Source organism: Neofelis nebulosa, chromosome 16 (genome assembly GCF_028018385.1).
Source record: "Neofelis nebulosa isolate mNeoNeb1 chromosome 16, mNeoNeb1.pri, whole genome shotgun sequence".
Classification (NCBI taxonomy): domain Eukaryota; kingdom Metazoa; phylum Chordata; class Mammalia; order Carnivora; family Felidae; genus Neofelis; species Neofelis nebulosa.
Genome location: NC_080797.1, coordinates 65,620,607 through 65,640,093, shown reverse-complemented (window position 1 = coordinate 65,640,093; position 19,487 = coordinate 65,620,607). Strand labels below are relative to the sequence as shown.

Genomic DNA, 19,487 nt, shown 5'->3' with positions numbered 1-19,487 from the left:
ATTTTTCATTTGTCTTAGTTTCCCACATCACCATGGCAAGCACTTAAACCCCTTTCCTTTGTTCTTGGGTAGCCAGAAGTGAACAAGGAATATCACACATATTCCACCTGGGAGGTGGAGGGGCGGGCGGTGGGGATTGCTGTCAGCTTGTCCCATGCTCCCTCATCACTGTCTCATTATTATGTTGAATATTTAATGTTTTGAAGTATTTAAAAGAATAAACCTAATAATTTCCAGCACTATAAATGTTTTGTAGGGATAGCGGTGCCGGATTATTAGTAAAATAATGTAGTATAAAACAAAGGGAGAATAAATTTTTCATAGTCTTGGATGTCCAATAAATCCACGCAAGAAATTTTTTGGCAGATGCATTTAAGATGTTGTTTCCAAAATAGTATGGCTGAGGGATAAGGAAGATCTTCTCTCAATATTACATATAAGGTATCTCATACATAATGTGGTTGGCCAGCAGTCATGTAATCAAACTACTCTATTTAAATTTTTTCCTTCCCCCATGGACCTCTTGCTGTCACCCATCTGGACCAACTTTCCAGATGGTAATAAATAAATGTCACCAAAAACAAGATAGGGATAAAATAGATAAGTTTATACACAACTAGTAAAGATTCCACATTGCTCATTCTGCAGTTCTGGCAGATATAGCACAGCATGTTGTCCATAGTGGGCTTAAAATATTTTCTTTAAATGAGAAATCCATTTGGGGGGCACATGGGTGGGTGTTATATATGTGTGTATGTGTGTGTGTATGTATGTATGCATGCATGTATATGTTAGGTCAAAATCTGTTTCCCTAAAGCTTTTATTCATTTTCTAATAGTCTCCTCTTTGAGGGGGGCACCTGGGTGGCTCAGTTGATTGAGCATCTGATTCTTGATTTCAGCTCAGGTCATGATTCCAGGTTAGTGGGATGGAGCCCCACATCCGGCTCCACACTGAGCCGGAGCCTGCTTAGGATTCTCTCTCCCTCTGCCCCTCTCCACTTCTTGGCACTCTCTCTCTTACTCTAATAGTAATAGTAATAATAATAATAATAATAATAAAATAAAAAATAAAAGTCTTCCCTTTGGAACCATGACAACTAACAAGTCTTTTCAGACATCTTATGCTGTGAAGTCTTCTCTTTTCCAAATTAAATGAAGACACAATTACTTCAAACTTATTCCTGAGTTTGGCATTCATACTCATTCTCCTTCTTTTGACCTAATCTTATAAGAAACTAGAGATTACCCTGGAACAATGCAGGGGTTAGGAGCGCTGACCCCCAAGCAGCTGAAAATCCCTTCTAACTTTTTACTCCCTAAAACTTAAATTACTAATAGACTGCTGTTAACTAGAAGCCTTACCGCTAGTCAATTAACACATATTTTACATATGTATTAAATATCGTATCCTTACAATAAAGTAACTCCAGAAAAGAAAATGTTACTAAGAAAATCATAGAGAAAATACATGTACAGTACAGCACTCTAAAAAATCCAGCTATAAGTGGACCTGTACAGTTGAAAACTGTACCGTTCAAGGGTCAACCGTACTAATATGTTTCTTGGTCTCATAGTCCTAAGCCTGTACTAACAACCTTCCCTCCATCTGTAGACCCTCCGCACATTTCTGTTCACCTCTCCCAGGCTTCAAATGGCCAGAAGATACAGTAACAACATAACATGGCCTTTGACTTCAGACAGAGCTAGAATTACTATTCCTGGCCTATAGTCAGGACTCAGTAGATGGTAGCTACTGTTATTAATTACGGGCTAACATTTACCGAGCATTTACTGTGCCCCAGGGCTGTTCATTTTTCTCTTTTAATAGTTTTAGGGGAACTGAGTAAATAGTTATATCTGCTTTACTGAGAAGAGAAGTGTAGGTGTAGAGGGGGTAAATAACTTGCCCAAGATCAGAGGTGTCTGGCCAGCGCCAGAGTTCCGGGTCATTGCGGCATTCCATTTCCTCTCCAGGGCCTTGAACGCCCTTTCCCTCCAGAGCTCTCGCACAGTGCAGTCCCTGCTCTTAGAGTTGCAGGGCCCTCCTCTTAACCGGGGCCTCAGCGCTCCAGACAGCCAGCCGCCAGATGACTAATTCCCAGCCCACACGAAGCAAAGTCAAACAAACCTTATGACCTGCTTTTCAGGCCCGAGGCTTTGTTATTCTCTTCTAGGTGAACCTCCAAGGTCTTAAAAACGTTTTAGGTTTTAGAACCTAAAAAAATGTGTGCGCTGGGGAAAGGGTAAAGAGGAGTGTTGGGCCACCAGTCGTGGGTACGTCTCAGCGGTGAATAGAACGGCTCGTCCCCAGAGCCATCCGGCGCCTCGTACCTCACAGTTGTGAATAGGAAGGACAGGCGCGTGAACATCTTTTTCTCACCGTCCACTGAAAGGATTATGCCACAGCACACGAGCCCCAGAGGCAGGTGGCTCCTGCGCCTGCGCAGTGGGCGGCGCGGGTGCAGGTGCGCTTGCGCAAAGCTCGACTTCTCGCGCTTCTTCAGAGGCCGGGAAGTCAGCGGTAGCTGACAGGGCTGCGTTGGCGACGTCGACGACGACGGAGCGAAGAGAACGGGTGACAGTTGTTGGAGGGTTGGGAGCCTGAGGGTTAAAGTTGCGTGTCGTGTTGGCCCGAGGGCCAAGAAGGGAAAGAGTGTATTGTCTCTAGTTACCAAACTGCCCCAGTCCCTGGGTCAGGAGAGGTGGTTGGAAAGAGAATGTAGGCCTGACTGGACCGCCCAGGAGTGGCCAAAATAGGCCCTCCTTGCCTCCATTTGAGCTAGTGGCCTTTGGGGGCTGTGTGTGCGTGTGTGTGTGTGTGCGTGTGTGTGTTGACTGAACAAACTTTTGGCACGTCGACGCTGCCAACCACCTAACTGCCGTTAGAGTCCAGTTAGAAGCTGGGGTGGGGGCACCTCAGGGTCCCCGGCCCTCCGGTCTGGGGGAGGATGTCTCATTTTTGTTGATTTTGTTTGCTGGCCCTCAGAAACGTAATGACCCTTGTAAGCCCCGCTCTAGGTTCATGGTGTGAGTTGCGTTGGTATTTCTGTGCGGAGAAAACGTCGTATAACCTCAGTTTTGCTTCCTAGAATGACATCAAGAATATTTTCTAAAGGGCCCGCGATATCCGGTTTCAAGCCCAAGATTTGGAAACAAAGCAGAGGCAGTCCCTGCCCTTATGTTTCCCCATTTTTATTTCTTTAAGTGATATTTGGAAATTAGTGTTTACCTCAGTATGATTTGCGGTGTTACATAGTTGTTTCCTCACTGGATAATGAATTTAGGAGCAGAGATTACCTTATTTAGGTTTGTATTTTGCCTGTTCATGTAATAGGTGTTTGTTGCATTAAATTGGGATTGAAATATATTAGGAGGAGGCTAAACATGGAAAAAAATTGCAACAAATTTTGTTGTAGAAGAAAAAACAAAGAAAAACCTTGTTTCACTTGTTGAAATTATATAGATTGAGTAGATATTTATTATTGCAATTAATCTGGATATTGAGGCCTTAGTCTTCGGTATTCTGTAATACAGGGATCTCCAGTTAATGGCCAAAGCAAGTGATCTGCACAGTGTTTTAAAGTGAGTTGGAGCGTGTTCTCACGTGGTTAGTTCACTTGTGTAGGTTTCCTCCCTGGCCCTGGGAGCATATCAGTTTGCCAGTGTTGTAGCCATTTACCTCTTTTATAAATCTGGTTCAGAATCTTCATTGTGGGTTTTTGGTTGTGAAACATGTTATGTGGACTGTGTGGAAAAAAAAAATGTATGCTTAGGCAGCAAGGTTATAGCCACCTCAGTCCTAACCAATTTTGAACAGAATTGGAAAAATGGATCATGTTGTAAATTCTTATTCGGGAAGCAGGGTTCTGTAAAGTGTTTACCTTATTTTGAAGCCATAGTGTTAAATCAAAATTTCAGTAATTAGTAGGCTGAGAATTTGATTTTTTTGTTGATATAATGTGAATTGCATATTTCTTGGAAGGTTTAGTCAGACAACTTCATTTGTAAATTTGGAGTGCTAAAGACAAAGTTACAGATTTTAATATTGAAGGAAATGAAGAGAAACCTAAATGAAAATTCAACTCGAAGTACAGCAGGTATTGAACAACTTTTATTTTTAAATTTTCTATATTTTTATATTCCATGTAAATCTTGTGTAGTTTATAGAGGGAACATTTTGGAAGGAACTTTAAGGAAGACTGAACATATAGTCTAACCTCTTTTAGGTGCAGAGAAGTAAGATAACTTACTCAAGGCAAAATAGTGACAGAAGTGGGAGTAAAATGAAACTTTCCTGGATTTACTCTAGTGTTCTTTCTACCAACCTTATGTGTTTGAGTTGTTCTGCACTTTTTTTTTTTTTTTTTAAATTTTTTTTTTCAACGTTTTTAATTTATTTTTGGGACAGAGAGAGACAGAGCATGAACGGGGGAGGGGCAGAGAGAGAGGGAGACGCAGAATCGGAAACAGGCTCCAGGCTCCGAGCCATCAGCCCAGAGCCTGACGCGGGGCTCGAACTCACGGACCGCGAGATCGTGACCTGGCTGAAGTCGGACGCTTAACCGACTGCGCCACCCAGGCGCCCCTGCACTTTTAAACTGAAAACAAAAAAATAGGCTTATTTCTATTTGTATTTGTGACCTACTTATTTAAAATATTTCCAGAAGCACTTCTGTCTCCGTAACAACTTCCCTTACCATTTCTTCTTTCCCAATTTATTAGTTAGTAAAAGGACAGATGGTAAAAATGAAGAAAACCAGGGAAATGGTGATAATGCATAGTGAAGATAGTAATAGCTGTTGGATGTACTGTATTCTGGCCATTATATGTATTATTTTATTTAATTTTTACACTGGCTCTCTGGGATAGGCATTATTATTAACATCCCTGTTTTCCAGATGAGAAACTAAGGCACAGAAGGGTTAAATCAGTAACTTATGAAGTGGCAGAACCAGCATTTGAATCTAGCTCTAGATGCTAGGCTCTAACATCCGTGCTCTTAATCACTATATTATCCTGTCTCTCTATGTATGTCATATTAGCACAACGAGTTTAAAGAAATTGCCCAAGTTTATATTTTGAAGTTGTGATTCAAACCCACGCAGTCTGATTTCAGAGCTCACATAATTTTCCCAGCTTTTCATCAGATAGTTATCACAGAGACTATATTCTCCCATAGTACATGTTGATGGACCAGCTAGAGTATGGTCTAGTGGCAAGATACCTGAATTGAGATTTGGGAACCTTAGTTCCGTTGTGGCACCGTGCAAGCTTTTTGGATCCCTTTTTTGCTCTGAGATCCCTTCTAGTTTTAGTGTTTATAAATTCTAACTCTTGGCTTGACTTGAGATCCCAGGCCTCCCATCTGGATAGCTTGGAGGTGATATTTATTTATTCTCATGTGGACTGGATATTATCACTTTAAGGCGTTCTAAAAGTGACCCACAGACAATATGCATTAGAGACAACTGGAGTGCTTGTTAAAATTGTAGAGTTTTGGATTCCAAACTAAATCTGCTGAAATAAAATCTATGACAGTGGGGTCTAGGAGCTGGCATGTTAAGCACAAGTCTGTGTAAATCTTAGTCAAATGAGAACTGTGGCCCTAAAGAGTGTGCTGTCATAGTCTAAAGAGTGGTTAGGGTTTTGGAAAGCAGGGATCAAAGTTTGGTTCTCCCTCACCTCTGTTGTATTTAAAGGATCCCCTCCAGTTGACATGGTAATAAGCAAGCACAGGAGGGAAATAAGGAAAACAAAAAGTGGATTTAGAAAGGGTCAGGGGGTAAGGAAGGAGATGGGAATTACTTCCAAACAAGAGGAATTAAGTCAGTGTTAATGTAGAACAAGAAAGGAGTTTTTGTAGAGACAAATGAGGCTATTTGGGATCTTAAAAAGAATGTAAAAATCAATCCAAAGATGTAGAAATATATCTATAATAAATATAAAATTAACATACAGAAGTAGACAAATTCAAGTTGTATATTATACAGTTACTCTATAACTAGATCGACTATTTGCCTATTATGTACTAATTTATTGATATATTTAATTTAGGCTGTTTGCCTGTACCATTGTTCAATCAGAAAAAGAGGAATAGACAGCCATTAACCTCTAATCCACTTACAAATGATCCAAGTATCAGTACTGCTTCTGACAGTTATGACTTCCCTCCTTTACCAACAGGTAAGAAAATAAGGTGAAAATAAGAATGAAGATTATAGAAAATTACCATTTTAATTTTATTATAATGGAAATAGAAAGTTTACTTTTTCTTCTTTCCACCATCCAAATACAGGGATTACTTGGCTCTTTCTGAACATTCCAGTACAGTAGTTTGAGTTTCCTTGTCTACAAGGATGGCTTAGCATTTAAATGGAGTATCTTAGATCTGGAGCCTTTGTTCTAATGAAGTTGTAACCCACATTGTAAAGATTTGTGTTTTTCTTTTTCAAGATACATGGATATTGTGACTTAGGCATGTGGTGATAAAGAATGGAGAAACTCAAGTTGCGTCAGGAATAGGGATAAGTATGCATGTGAACACAGGAAAAATGGGGGTAGAAGGGTAGAAGCCTAACATTTCTGCTGCTTGGCTTTTTTCTCTTCTCTTAGCATTTTTGCCTTTCTTCATTTGATGCTTCATTTCTCTCATCCAGTTGGCTTCCTTATAGCTTCAACTAGCCCATGAACTAAATTGCCCTTGCTGGGAGTTAACATAGCCTTTTTAGTTCTAGTTTTCAGAGTCTACTGTTGACTGCCTTCTGTATCTTTTGATTAAATTCTAGAGACAGAGAGCCTTTGGTTCAGCACATCTTTTTCAGTGAGGTCATTAAAATTCTGGTTTAGCTTTATGATTAGGCCTCTCATCTCTGTAACAATTAGCTGTGGTGGTGGGTGCAGAGAGGTCTTAATGTTTGCTGACTTTTTATTTCTCTTAAGAAGAAGGCATGGATAGGCAGGTATTCTGAAATATACTTGGTATATACTGGTTATATACATTTATATAATTTTGAGGATACTTTAAAAATCTTTAATAGGCTCTTTTGCAACTGGAATTTTAAAATCTCTTTATATATGTAGCCACATATAAATATAAAATATATATATTTGTTAATTTCATCCAATGTGCTACCATAGACCATACTTAGTCTGCTTCTAAGCTGTAATTATTTTCTTTCACGTTTGAGGAATTTAAAATAGGAATTTTATATTACTCTCATTTTTATGGATAAAAGATAAAAATTCACATGGATATACATAAATGGGCATTTATCTGGTCATCCTCTGCCATCTAAAAAATTTCTCTGACGTTTAAAATATTTTTATAAATAGCATGAATGTTGGCCTTGAAAAATAACAACATTTGGAGCTACTCCATAGGGAAATGTTCATCCTCCTGAAGTACTGAACTGTCCAAACTCTGACCAGGATTACAGTCTGTCAGAGATCTATAAGATTCTTATACTGGGTAAAAGATAGGACTAGATCAGTGATTTTCAAATTTGTGTCTTGATCCGTTAGTCCGATTGGGAAAAAGTTAATCTTTAAAGAAGGAAATAGAAGAGAATAAAGTAGAATAAAAAATATGAGAGTGCATCACAGATAGTAAGGATACAAGTTGATGGTGCAGTTTTATGTTCTCTCTCCTTTCTCTCATGCACACACATGCATACCATGTGTATGTGTATATATGTGTGTGTGTGTGTGTGTGTGTGTGTGTGTGTGTGTGTATGTTTGTGTGTGTGTATATATATATATATAGATATATATATGTTCTGGGCTATGATGTAGTTTTATTTCAAGTTATTTATTTATTTTGAGAGAGACAGATAGAGAGCATGCACAAGCAGGGGAGGGGCAGAGAGAGCGGGAGAGAGAACCCCAAGCAGGCTCCACACTGTCAGCCCAGAGCCTGATGCGGGGCTCTAACTAACGAACCATGAGATCACAACCTGAGCTGAAATCAAGAGTTTGGAGGTTAACCTACTGAGCCACCCAGGTGCCCCTGGGCTATAATGCATTTTTTGCTGTGGGTTGGGGTCAAAAAAGTTTAAGAAACATTGATTACGCTGAATTCATGTTACAAAATACAAGGTACTATATATACTAGGATTGATTGTGGAAAAGATACAGATTAAACTGTTATCCTTGTTTAAAATACAGTGGAGAAGAAAGACATCTATAAAAATTAATAAGGCAGGCTGTGACAAATTCCACAACAATGCTATTAAAGAACACATACATATCTTCGAGTCCACTGCTTATTCAGGCTTTTAGTTTCCCACGAATTAAATAAGTGTGAAATAATTATTTTTTAAAAATGTTACCTATCTTACTTTTATCTATGTTATTTATGTCTTTTGAGATTGGGCCTGGGAAGCTGTGAATCCAGAGTTGCCTCCTTTAATGAAAACACTGAACACAGGGTATGTGGAAAAATGGACACCAGTGACCGTGTGTGTCTGTTATTGACTGATGTCATTTTTCTGTGTACATTTTACATTTCTCAATTTGGAAACAAACTACTAATATTTATAAGACATGTTTCCTTTGAAGGCAAATGCCACATTCAGTTTCTCCTCCCCTGAGAAGTCAAGATTCTATGTCTAAGTCTATTCAATCAAATACTGAAAGAAACAAGAGTGGTTGGAGGTGAGTTTACTTAAGATTTCTCTTTCTTTTTCTCCTTCCCTTCTCCTCCTCCCCTTCTTTCCCTCCTCCTTCATCTCTTTGTCCTTGCCTAGACAAAATTACATTTAGAACATTTTTATACTTAATAATAACCAACTGTGTGGGCTCACCTAGGACTGTAGTTTTTCCAGGGCTTGTCCCCAGGCCAGGAGCACCTCCTAGACAAAAGCATTGGAGGAGGTTGCAGATGTGTTGTTTACCAGTAAGGAGTTGGGAAGCTGAAAGAAACTTTTCTAAACTGAGTAATACAAGTTATCCCATAGTCATGGAAAGACAAAATTATGTTTCTGTTCTCACTATTGGAAATAAAATTGCTGTCATATGAGGAGGTGATCGATGTAGGAAAAGTTTTATAGAGGTGTGTCAGACAATTAATTAATAAAAATGCCAGTAACATTTTTTCCTGGATATTGTGATGTTTGCGATATTTATCACCTTTGAAAATTTTGTAATTATTTGTGATTTCTTTTCTCGTTATTTTCATACCTACTTTTGCACCTAATTTACTTGAGAAGCCTCTTCACATCATACAAGCTTCAGGCCCCATACAGTCTGGACTTGTGCCTGGTCTCTAGGAAACCAGGACCTTTTCTTGGATTATTTTCCCTAACGAGGGATGAGTTGTGTTATTTGCCCCCTTGTGATCCTGGTGATATTTTCAGAAAAATTATTCAGAAATGAGAATTTGTGACCTGGACTAGTTTCTCCTTGTGGAACTCTTAACTAGTATGCTCAGAAATTATACTTTTGATTTTGGCCTCATTAACATTATGTTCTCATCAGTTCTGATCTCATAGATTAAATTAATCCAACTCCCTTAGATTAATATAATACAATCCTGCAACAGATTCATAAGTTGGGCTTTTAAGCTATGTAGTAAAAGTACAAAATTTCTAATTAAATAGTTACCTATACTGCCTATATTTATTCTCGTTATTTAGAATCATCTATAAGCCATAGTTTAACTTGTAAAAATTTTACTTTGTAGAAAATTAAAAAATAAATGTATAAAGAAGCAATAAAATGTCCTTAAAATCTTACACTCAGAGACAACCACTGTCATATGAAGGCTTATATGGTTTAAAAATATACTTTGTAGCACTGGAATCTGCGTGGGGAGAGTAGGATTCTCTGGGTTCCAGATTGATAGTAACTTGCTATATAACTTCACGCAAGTTGTTTTGTCCCTCAGTTTCCTCACCTAAAAAGAGAGGTATAATATATTGTAGAGTTGTTATGATAATGCATTTGGAATTTCCAACTAGTCAGTAGTTACAAGGTACTTTATAAACCACAATTTTTCACTATTAATTTTTTAAAAGGAAAAGTATATAGAAATAAAAACTAATATTAATTTTAAACTATTACAGCTACAGAGATGACAACAAAAATACTAGCTGGAAAACTTGGGATAGAAATGATTTTAGGCCTCAATGTGAAAGGACAAACTTAGTGGCAAATGATGGAATAAATTCTTGTCCAAAGAGTTGGGGAGCTCAACAACAGAAACAGTTGAAAATATCCGAACCTCCTAACTCATCTCATCAAAGAGAAACTGAAGTACTCAGACAAACACATTCATCAAAAATACCTGGCTCCACAATGAGAGGTCTAGACAAAAACCGTGCATTACAGGCATTTAAGTCTAATTTTCAACAAAACCAATTTAAGAAGAAAATGTTGGATTATATTCCAGAAGAAAGCACTCTCAAGGTAAATTTTTAAATATGAATTATTTACATTTTTGTATTTACATTTAAAAAATGAGATAAACATTTAGAAGTTTACAGTGATAAGAGCATTTAAAATCAATCCCATGGCATGCATTTCTTGGTTAACACAAATATCTAGTTCCATTGGAGTGGATGAATGTTCATTTCCAAAATATTTTCTTAGAGGTTGTGAATGGCTGCTCCTGTTCATGGTTGCTTTAGAATATCCTACCGGGTTCTGAATTTCACTGTTTATTGATTGTTGGGATGATGAGTTTATCCATTACGTATAGAAATTCTCAAAGTTCTTCTGTAAAGGGCCAGATAGTAAATGTTTTTTACTTTATGGGTCATATAGTCTCTTAGCTATACCACTCAACTCTGCCTTTGTAGCTTGCAAGCAGCCATAGACAATACATAAATGAATAGGCTTGGCTGTGTTCCAATGAAAATTTACAAAAATAGCAGGATAGATTTGGACTGCAAGTCAGAATTTATTGTACCTTTCCAGTTTCGTATTCCATAATCTACTAATTCTCCAATACACTAGCCATTTCAGACCCTTCACAATTCTCTGACCATGATATGCACTCTGTATATTTTTCTCTGTATCTGTACCTCAGCCTTATTTCCTCCTATCACCACTCTTTGCTCTAATTGTTCTTTGTAAATATCTTTAATATATTCTATGTGCTGGTTGTTCACTACCTTCCCTTGTGCCCTGGCTCAGTAGATTCTTTACACTCTACTCTTGTCTGTGTTTTGGAAGGCTGAATTGTCCTACACAGTACAGCATCCTGAGGTCCCTAGGCTAGCTTCTGTTAGGGATCCGCCAGTTGGGGTCACTGGCAGGAAATTAGAGGGTGGGGAGAAAGTTTGGGGTTTCCCATTTTCTCCCTGTTTAAATGTTGTGTCATAGTCAGTAGCTGATCCTAAATGATACAGCCCCTCCATGAGTCCAGCTTTCACAGGTGTGGTAATTTTACTTCCTCCCTTTGTCCTTTCAGCCTAGGAGTGACAGTAGTTTCTTATTGTTGTTAGTCTTTGAGGGCTTAAGTACCCTGTGCTTGTTCTGTACATACACTCGTAAGAAGTCTTTTCAACAGAAAGTTGTTTTTTTTTTGTTTTGTTTTTTTGCTAGAAGTCTAATATAGCATATATCACAGTGGCTTTCAACCTTATGTTTCCTTGTATACAAGAATGATATGACATAGTTTACCTTAGTAACAGTTGTTCATTATGGCAGTAGCTCTCAATGGCAGGCATTGGTATTTTGGTTACGAAGAGAAGGAGAAAGAAGGTAATTGTAGTTGGAAAAAAAGTCCCATCAGTTGTTCTTTGATGTGACCCCACCCTCACAAAGGAAAGTACCCTCCCCCCCCAAATTAATAACTTAACACACTGTATTCTTAGTTGATTTTTTAAAATGCCAAACACAATTCCCATCTCAGGGCCTTTATACTTTAGTGTTCCTCAGTCCTCATTTCATCAATGTATTTAATAATTCCTGTCTGTCTTTATCCTTTTACCCTGTTTTTAAAAAATGCATAGGATATATCAATTCCTGACATTCAATTATGTATTTATTTGTTTATTTTCTGGATCGTCCATTAGATGGCAGAATCTGTGAGGGTAGATATCTTGTCTGTTTTGTTCAGTGTTGTTTCCTCATTAACAATATTTGGTGCATAGTAACTGCCAATGAGTACTTTTGTAATGAATGAGTGAATGTGTCTGGCTCCCCTCTTAGAGTATTAACACGTTACGGAAAGGAATTGTGTTTTACTCACCTGTGTTTATCACAGGATTGGCACACGATTCTTTAAAAACAAGTAAACGAGGGGCGCCTGGGTGGCGCAGTCGGTTAAGCGTCCGACTTCAGCCAGGTCACGATCTCGCGGTCTGTGAGTTCGAGCCCTGCGTCAGGCTCTGGGCTGATGGCTCGGAGCCTGGAGCCTGTTTCCGATTCTGTGTCTCCCTCTCTCTCTGCCCCTCCCCCGTTCATGCTCTGTCTCTCTCTGTCCCAAAAGTAAATAAAAAAAAACGTTGAAAAAAAAAAATTAAAAAAAAAATAAATAAAAAAAATAAATAAAAACAAGTAAACGAATGAATGTCCACATGAATAATTCTTTGCTTTAAAAATACTCAGTGAATAAATGAGTGATGAATGTTCATATAAATAATTCTCTTCTTGATTAATGGTCTCTAAGTAATCCTAGTTTCTCCTGCTATAAAGTGCTAATGATGTCTTTAATTTAGGGGAATAACTACTAAAATTATCAGTAGTGGGTTTTGTTGCATATATTACACATTTTATGCCTGGGGACCTAGAATCTTTAACATGGAAAGTGAAAGAGTATTATAAAAAAAAAAATGAAAGGATTTTCTAATGCTGTGTTTTTATTTTTTCAAAAGGAAGACTCATTGTATCAGTTAAAGCTTAAGGAAAAAGATAATTCTTTAAGAATTATATCTGCAGTTATTGAAAGCATGAAGTACTGGTATGAACATGCACAGAAAACTGTACTTCTTTTTGAAATATTGGGTAGGTATCGTATTTCAAAAAACCTCAGTAGTACTATTTGGACGATAGTTTTGAATGTCAATAGGAATACCTAGGGAACCTTAAAGAAAAATAAAATTTGCAAAAGGAGATTATGTTTTATTAGGATTTTCTTCAATTCCTGAATTTGTCATTGATTTGGGTGACTTAAGATGTATTTGGTTATTTATGGTAATATTCTTCTGATTTATAATGTTAAAACTGGAAAGATTGTTACAAGAGCTCTAAGTTAATCCTTGAGGTAGGTGAAGAAATGGGGCAATTCATTAGAGTACATTTGACTACAACAAAGCAAGTTAGCTGCAGAAATGGATCTAAAAACCAAATCTCCTTTATTCTCAATCTGGTGTTCTTTGTACTATATTATACTAAATCCAGTAGTAATTTCGTATGTAGTTAAATCATATTTTAAATACTCTAAAAGAACATCTATGAAGAATCCTTTAGTGATAGGAGAAAACACCCTATGATTAATCTGTTTCTTAAATTATTACTTAAAAGTTTTTAGAATGTTTCCAGAATTTGATTTTACCTAGAATGAAGAGATAAACAAGAAGTAGAGACTCAAAACATATTTCTTTTAATTCAAATAAAATAAATATTTAATACTGTTTAAATTATTTAATATTCTAAATATATAGAAAAATAGAGAATGTAAATATCCACATACCTATGTTATAGATCTATTTGAAGCCCCCATCCTTGTTTCTTCTTCTCTAGAGATAATCCCTGTGGTATCTTTCCTGTCCATGCTTTTATAATTTTACTATGCACATTTGATTTCACAATTTATATTTTTTGCTCTGTGTGTTTTAAAATACACATATTCATATTCATCTAGAATTATGTTTTTGATTTTAGCCATCTTTCTGTCCTATCACAGTGTTGGCTTCATCCTGAAGCTCCAAATGTGGTCTCTCCAGCACTTCTGACTCTTTCCTTTTGGTATTAAGATGACTATCAAAATTTTCTGTACCACACATGCTTATACCACACTGTCACATTTGTTGATAGTTCCTTCTCATTGTGTTTTCCAGAAACTAGCAAATGACTAGCCAATCTTGAACTCTGTAGCTTGGAATAGGATATGCTGATGGGTTAAATTAGTCTCCTGGATCTGTGGGTCCGTCAGATCCTATCTAAATCATATGGCTAAGAATGACATAGCAGAGGTTTCCTAAAGGAAAATCTGGGTATTATTAGGGGGAATGGAGACCTCAAAATAACAAATGTTCACTGTCAGTACTCAACAGGTGGTTATTAAAGAATGAATAATGCTCTCATTTGATAATTTATTGAAATCAACATGAAATATTATTTGCATTTTATATATAAAACAGATTTGAAAGAGGTTAAACAATTTGCTCAATTTAGTTAAGTTGAACTGGAATGCAAATAAATGATTTCTGATTCTAACTCAGTGTTTTTTCCTTCATTAAACCATGATGCTTATTCATTATGTTTTTGTATTTTATTATCATAATATAGAATGGTCTGAGGATTTAACCACTCTATAGAACACACTGTAAGAAAAAACCATCAAATGGCCAAATATTGTCCATGGTATGAACTTTGGCACATAACCTGTTCCTGAGTTAGACAAGGCCAAAAATTTTGCTTTCCTTGGTATAAAGCAGTTTCAGAAATGTCATTCCCTCTTAAAGTGTTGTCTTTATTATTGTATAAATAAAAGTAGGAGAGCTTGGTGTAGGAATAGTATTTAAAAGTCACTTCTCACTGTTAAGTTTTATTTACATTTACCAACGCTGTTTCCCCCCCCCCCCTTTTTAATGTTGCTTAGCTGTTCTTGATTCAGCTGTTACACCTGGTCCATATTATTCAAAGACTTTCCTTATGAGAGATGGGAAAAATACTCTGCCTTGTGTATTTTACGAAATCGTGAGTATTTGTTTAAATATTCTTTGCAAAGCCTGTGCCAACAAAACATACAAATGTAGGCTGTAATTCCATATTCTTTGCAAAGCCTGTGCCAACAAAACATACAAATGTAGGCTGTAATTCCATATTCTTTGCAAAGCCTGTGCCAACAAAACATACAAATGTAGGCTGTAATTCCATTGCAGTAGAAATTCTGTTAACAATTTAGTAGTACTTTTAGCATTTTGTTTGGTTTCAGTTCTGACATTAAAGTTTATTTGTTTAGCTAATCTAGAGAAGCTACCTGCACCTGCCAGGTGCTGTGCTAGATACAAAGGATACAAAATGGAATATAAGTGCTAAATAGCTTTCTTTCAAAGAGTTTATTACAATCTCAGGTAGAGAGACTTACATAAATGTTAAACCGTGGCGTGATAAATGGTATGATAGAGGAATGTGCAGTGTGCTATAGAAGTAGATAGGAAGGATGGGGCAGATCAGAAAGATTTTTGAAGAATGTAGTAACCTATCTTATCTTATATATTTAAAGACTCGTAAAGCCAGAGTGTGTTGGGGGAGGGGAGAAGCATGAGGAGTGCACTCTAAGATGGGAGGGCAGCATATGCTAAGAGAGAGCATGGATTGTAGAGGAAACTGCAAGTAGTTTATAATTACCAGAGCCTGGAGTCAGTAAGTGATGGGGGTGAGGATAGTGGCTTTAAAATTGAAGGAAGGCAAGGAGTGGGCTGGGATATAGGAAAGACTCTTTGTGACAAAGAAGGCTGAGGGTGACAAAGGAGGGTGGAGATCACAAAGGAGGCTGCAGACTTTTAACTTACATACATTATAGAAGAGTTGGGTATTAATTCTGAACTTGTCCTTGATTCCAAAATCAGACTTGGATTCCAGTTTTTACTCCCACCATTTCCTAGTTTTATGACCTTGAGTAAAGCTACTTCAACTTTATGAGTTTTTTTAATCTGTGAAATGGGGAGACCAATTCCTACTTTGAAAGGTTATTTTGGAGATAAGATGATAAAACATGAATGTATAGCATTTGACATAGAGTAGATGATCAAGAAATAGTAATTATGTTATTAATTTCTGTAATATTTTTAATACTTAGTTTTCTCTAGTCTGATAAGCTTAAAATTTTTTATTGAAGTATAATATATACCTAAAAGTGTAAAAATCATAATTGCAGTTCTGTGAAGTATCTGTGAAGTGTCACAAAGTGAACATTACCAAGGTTAAGAAATAGAATATTATTGTCACCCTATGTATCCTTGTGTCTCCTCACACTATCTCCTGTCTCTACCTAAAAGTAACTACTGTCCTGACTTTTAATATCACAAATTTATTCTGCTTAGTTTTGAACTTTATATAAATAATATTATATGGTACATCTTTTATGTCTTTCCCTCAACACAGTGTTTGTAAAATTCATCTGTGTTGTTGCATGTAGCTATAGCCCATTTATTTATATTTCTATGTACAGTATTCTGTTGTAAAACAATTTAATTTTCTCTCCTACTGTTGGTGGCATCTGAGTTGTTTCCAGATTTTTTGCTGTTAGGAATAATGCTCTGGGAATATTCTTCTCTGTGTTTTTCATGCATATGCACGCATTTCTGCTGAGCATCTACCTAGAAGTAAAATCACTGTATCATTGTGTATCTGTATATTCCAATATAGTAGTTATTCCCCAAAGAATTTTCCAAAGGGTTGTACCAGTTTACACACTCACAGTCAGTGTAGGTGAGTTTTAGTTTTTCTGTATTCTTATCAACACTTAGTACTGTCAGTCTTTTTTGTTTCAGCTATTCTAGTGGGTGTTTAGTGCTGTCTTACTTCTTTACATTCCCTGGTGACTAATGAGGTTGAACACCTTATATATGTTCACTGCCACTTAGATACCTTCTTTAAAGTCTGTTCAGGCCTCTTGTTCTTTTTTTCTATAGAGTTATTGTTTTGTCCTTTATTTAGAGGAGTTGGTTTTGTTTTTGTTTTTTTTGTTTTTGTTTTTGTAACTATTCTGGGTACAAGTTTTTTGTCCATTATTTGTCTTGCAAATATTTTCTCATACTCTATAGTTTGCTTTTTCTTAACGGTAGCTTTTGAGGAACAGAAATTCTTCATTTTAATATAGTCCTTTTAGCAATTATCAATATTACCCCTTATAGCTAGTGCTTTTTATGACCATTTGGTGAAAGCAATTCCAGAATAATTTTATTCATGGTTAAAAGGAATTGATGCTGGCTGTGTTTTTCCTGTTACTGTTTTTTTTCCCTGTTTTACTAGTCCCATTAAGGCATGGGTCCTTTTGGGTCCTAACTCTAAGCTGGGGGTGATGGTGGAGGTAGTGACCAGAATCTCTTTTCCTTGTGGACCTCTGACTCTGTTTTTTATCTCCCGGTCCTGGGAGCCTGTCAGAAACTCTGCTCAGTTTTTTAGACTCTTAACTGCCTTGACTATACTTGATACAGAACCTCAGTGAGAAACATCCGTAAATGTCAGGCTGCATTCTGGACCCCTGTCTTCTCCCAAATGGGTGTCTCTGTATTCCCCCACTGCGTTGGTATCTCTCTAATGTCTACAAGAAGATACAAATATTTCATCCAGCTATTCTAGTTGTTCTTAGCTAGAGACTTGGCCTAAACTACCTGGTCTACCATCTACTAAAAGTGGAACTCTAGCAGTCTAGTAGAAGTGAATAATTCATGTGCCATTACAGTGGGAATTATTCAGTCTTTTAAGAAGCAATAGCTCACCAGCTTGTAAGGAGCCCTACGCAAGTGAAGGTCTTTCCTCTGTGACAGGGCACCCCTATATGCCCAGCTATTATGGTCTTGTCAGCCATGGGGCTCTAAGTCAGCTGAGGGAATTACAGCATTTTGAGGTGATTGATATTTAGTTGATTATATTTTTAGTTTCAAAAAATTGAAATTCAGATGAAGTAAAAAAATAACTATTGATATTTATTTTTTTAAAAACAGGATCGTGAACTTCCAAGACTGATTAGAGGCCGAGTTCATAGGTGTGTTGGAAATTATGACCAGAAAAAGAATATTTTCAAATGTGTTTCTGTCAGACCAGCATCTGTTTCTGAACAAAAAACTTTCCAAGCATTTGTTAAAATTGCAGATGCTGAGATGAGGTATTATACTAATATAATGAGTGAAATTTAAATAGTGATGAAGGAAGTTTAAATAGTATAATTTAAAGCATTTTTGTTATTAAGTTATCATCTCCATGGTTTTATAGCTACTGTTTTTCTGTATTTCATTTGTTGCATTAAAATACTTCAGTCCTTTTAAATGTGGGAAGAGTTTGTTTTTTTTTATGACAGTGGTGCATTTGCTAAAATTAACATTTTGGATTAAAATGTTCAATATAATAGGAATAGATACTTATTTAACATGAAGTAATAATGCATTTGAGTCAGCACAAAAGCCAACATCAAGCCTAATGGGGAAATAAAGAGACATTCCCTCTAAAGTCAGGAATAAGACAAGGGTGCCCACTATCAGTACTGTTACCAGGCATTATACTGGAGCTGTTAGTCTATGAAGTTCATTTTATTACTTTAAAGTAATAAAATGCTTTAGTAAGCATGTATTATACATACATACACACACACACACACACATATATATATATATATATATATATATATATATATATATATTTTGCATTTCTCTCTCTACTTCTTATATCTGTCTTTCTAAAATACATTTGCACTCTGGTCTTTCCTCTCTACATCCTCTCCCTGCCCTCATTTTTTGGATCTCTATTGTTTACCTGTCTGTGAAGCAAACAAGTGGAGGGGAGTGATAATCTCCAGCTTTAAAAATAATCAGGGTGGAGGAATCCCTTAGAAGGTGCATGAAAGGAGGATACAGAAGATGATAGCAAGTTCCTTTCTAGCTTTGTAGTTACTGCTTTATACCAAAGATTCAGTTGTGATGCCAGTTGGGAGATCACATCCAGAAAGATTTGTGTACGCTCCTTTAAAATATGGTATATACTTTGAACCAGGAGCCTATATGTGGTGCTGTTTCTTCCATAGCTTTGATTCATGGGTCCAGGAATCAAAGGATGGTAGCAGGACTGACTTTTGTTATTATTAGACCAAATAATGTACTCACAAAATTTTTGCTTCCCACCCCCACAATTTTGGGCTGCTAATTTAGAGATCTTATGTTCTGTTGTAGTCTGGTTTGCCCCAAATGCAGACACTGAGACGAAGTCTTATTATTCACTAGTAGTTTATTTGGGACTGTTACCTCACAGGGGAAGAGACAGAAGCAAAGAAGGGAAAACCAGTAACCGGGGTGGCTTATTTAAGTTGGCCACTACTGGGGTGAATAAGACTTGATGAAATGCATCATAGGATCATCCACCTTAATGAAAACAGGGGAAGCATATATTCATCAGCTCCCACTACTTTTTTTTTTTAATATTTATTTTTTGGGAAAGTGCAAGTTGGGGAGGGATAGAGAGAGGGGGACAGGGGATCTGACAGCTGGCAGCAGCGAGCCTGATGTGGGGCTCGAATCCATGAACTGCAAGATCATGACCTGAGCCAAAGTTGGATGCTCAACCAACTGAGCCATCCAGGTGCCCTGCGACCACTTGTTT

The 19,487-nt window shown here is 36.9% G+C and overlaps 1 protein-coding gene across 3 annotated transcripts; it reads left to right on the top strand.

The window, feature by feature from the left end:
- Positions 1-2,133: 2,133 nt before the first annotated feature.
- SPATA22 (spermatogenesis associated 22) lies at positions 2,134-18,164 on the top strand. Of its 3 annotated transcripts, none has more exons than XM_058705929.1 (9): positions 2,134-2,577; positions 3,991-4,099; positions 6,057-6,185; positions 8,368-8,428; positions 8,559-8,654; positions 10,064-10,406; positions 12,821-12,950; positions 14,770-14,867; positions 17,843-18,164. In XM_058705929.1, the coding sequence occupies exons 2-9, from the start codon at positions 4,057-4,059 to the stop codon at positions 18,032-18,034; spliced, it is 1,092 nt and encodes a 363-aa protein (XP_058561912.1). In that variant the 5' UTR covers positions 2,134-2,577; positions 3,991-4,056; the 3' UTR covers positions 18,035-18,164. The 3 variants fall into 3 exon arrangements, with proteins under 3 accessions (XP_058561912.1, XP_058561910.1, XP_058561911.1); XM_058705927.1 differs by having other exon boundaries at positions 2,135-2,577; positions 3,985-4,099; XM_058705928.1 differs by lacking the exon at positions 2,134-2,577 and having other exon boundaries at positions 2,591-4,099.
- The last annotated feature ends 1,323 nt before the right edge of the window (positions 18,165-19,487 follow it).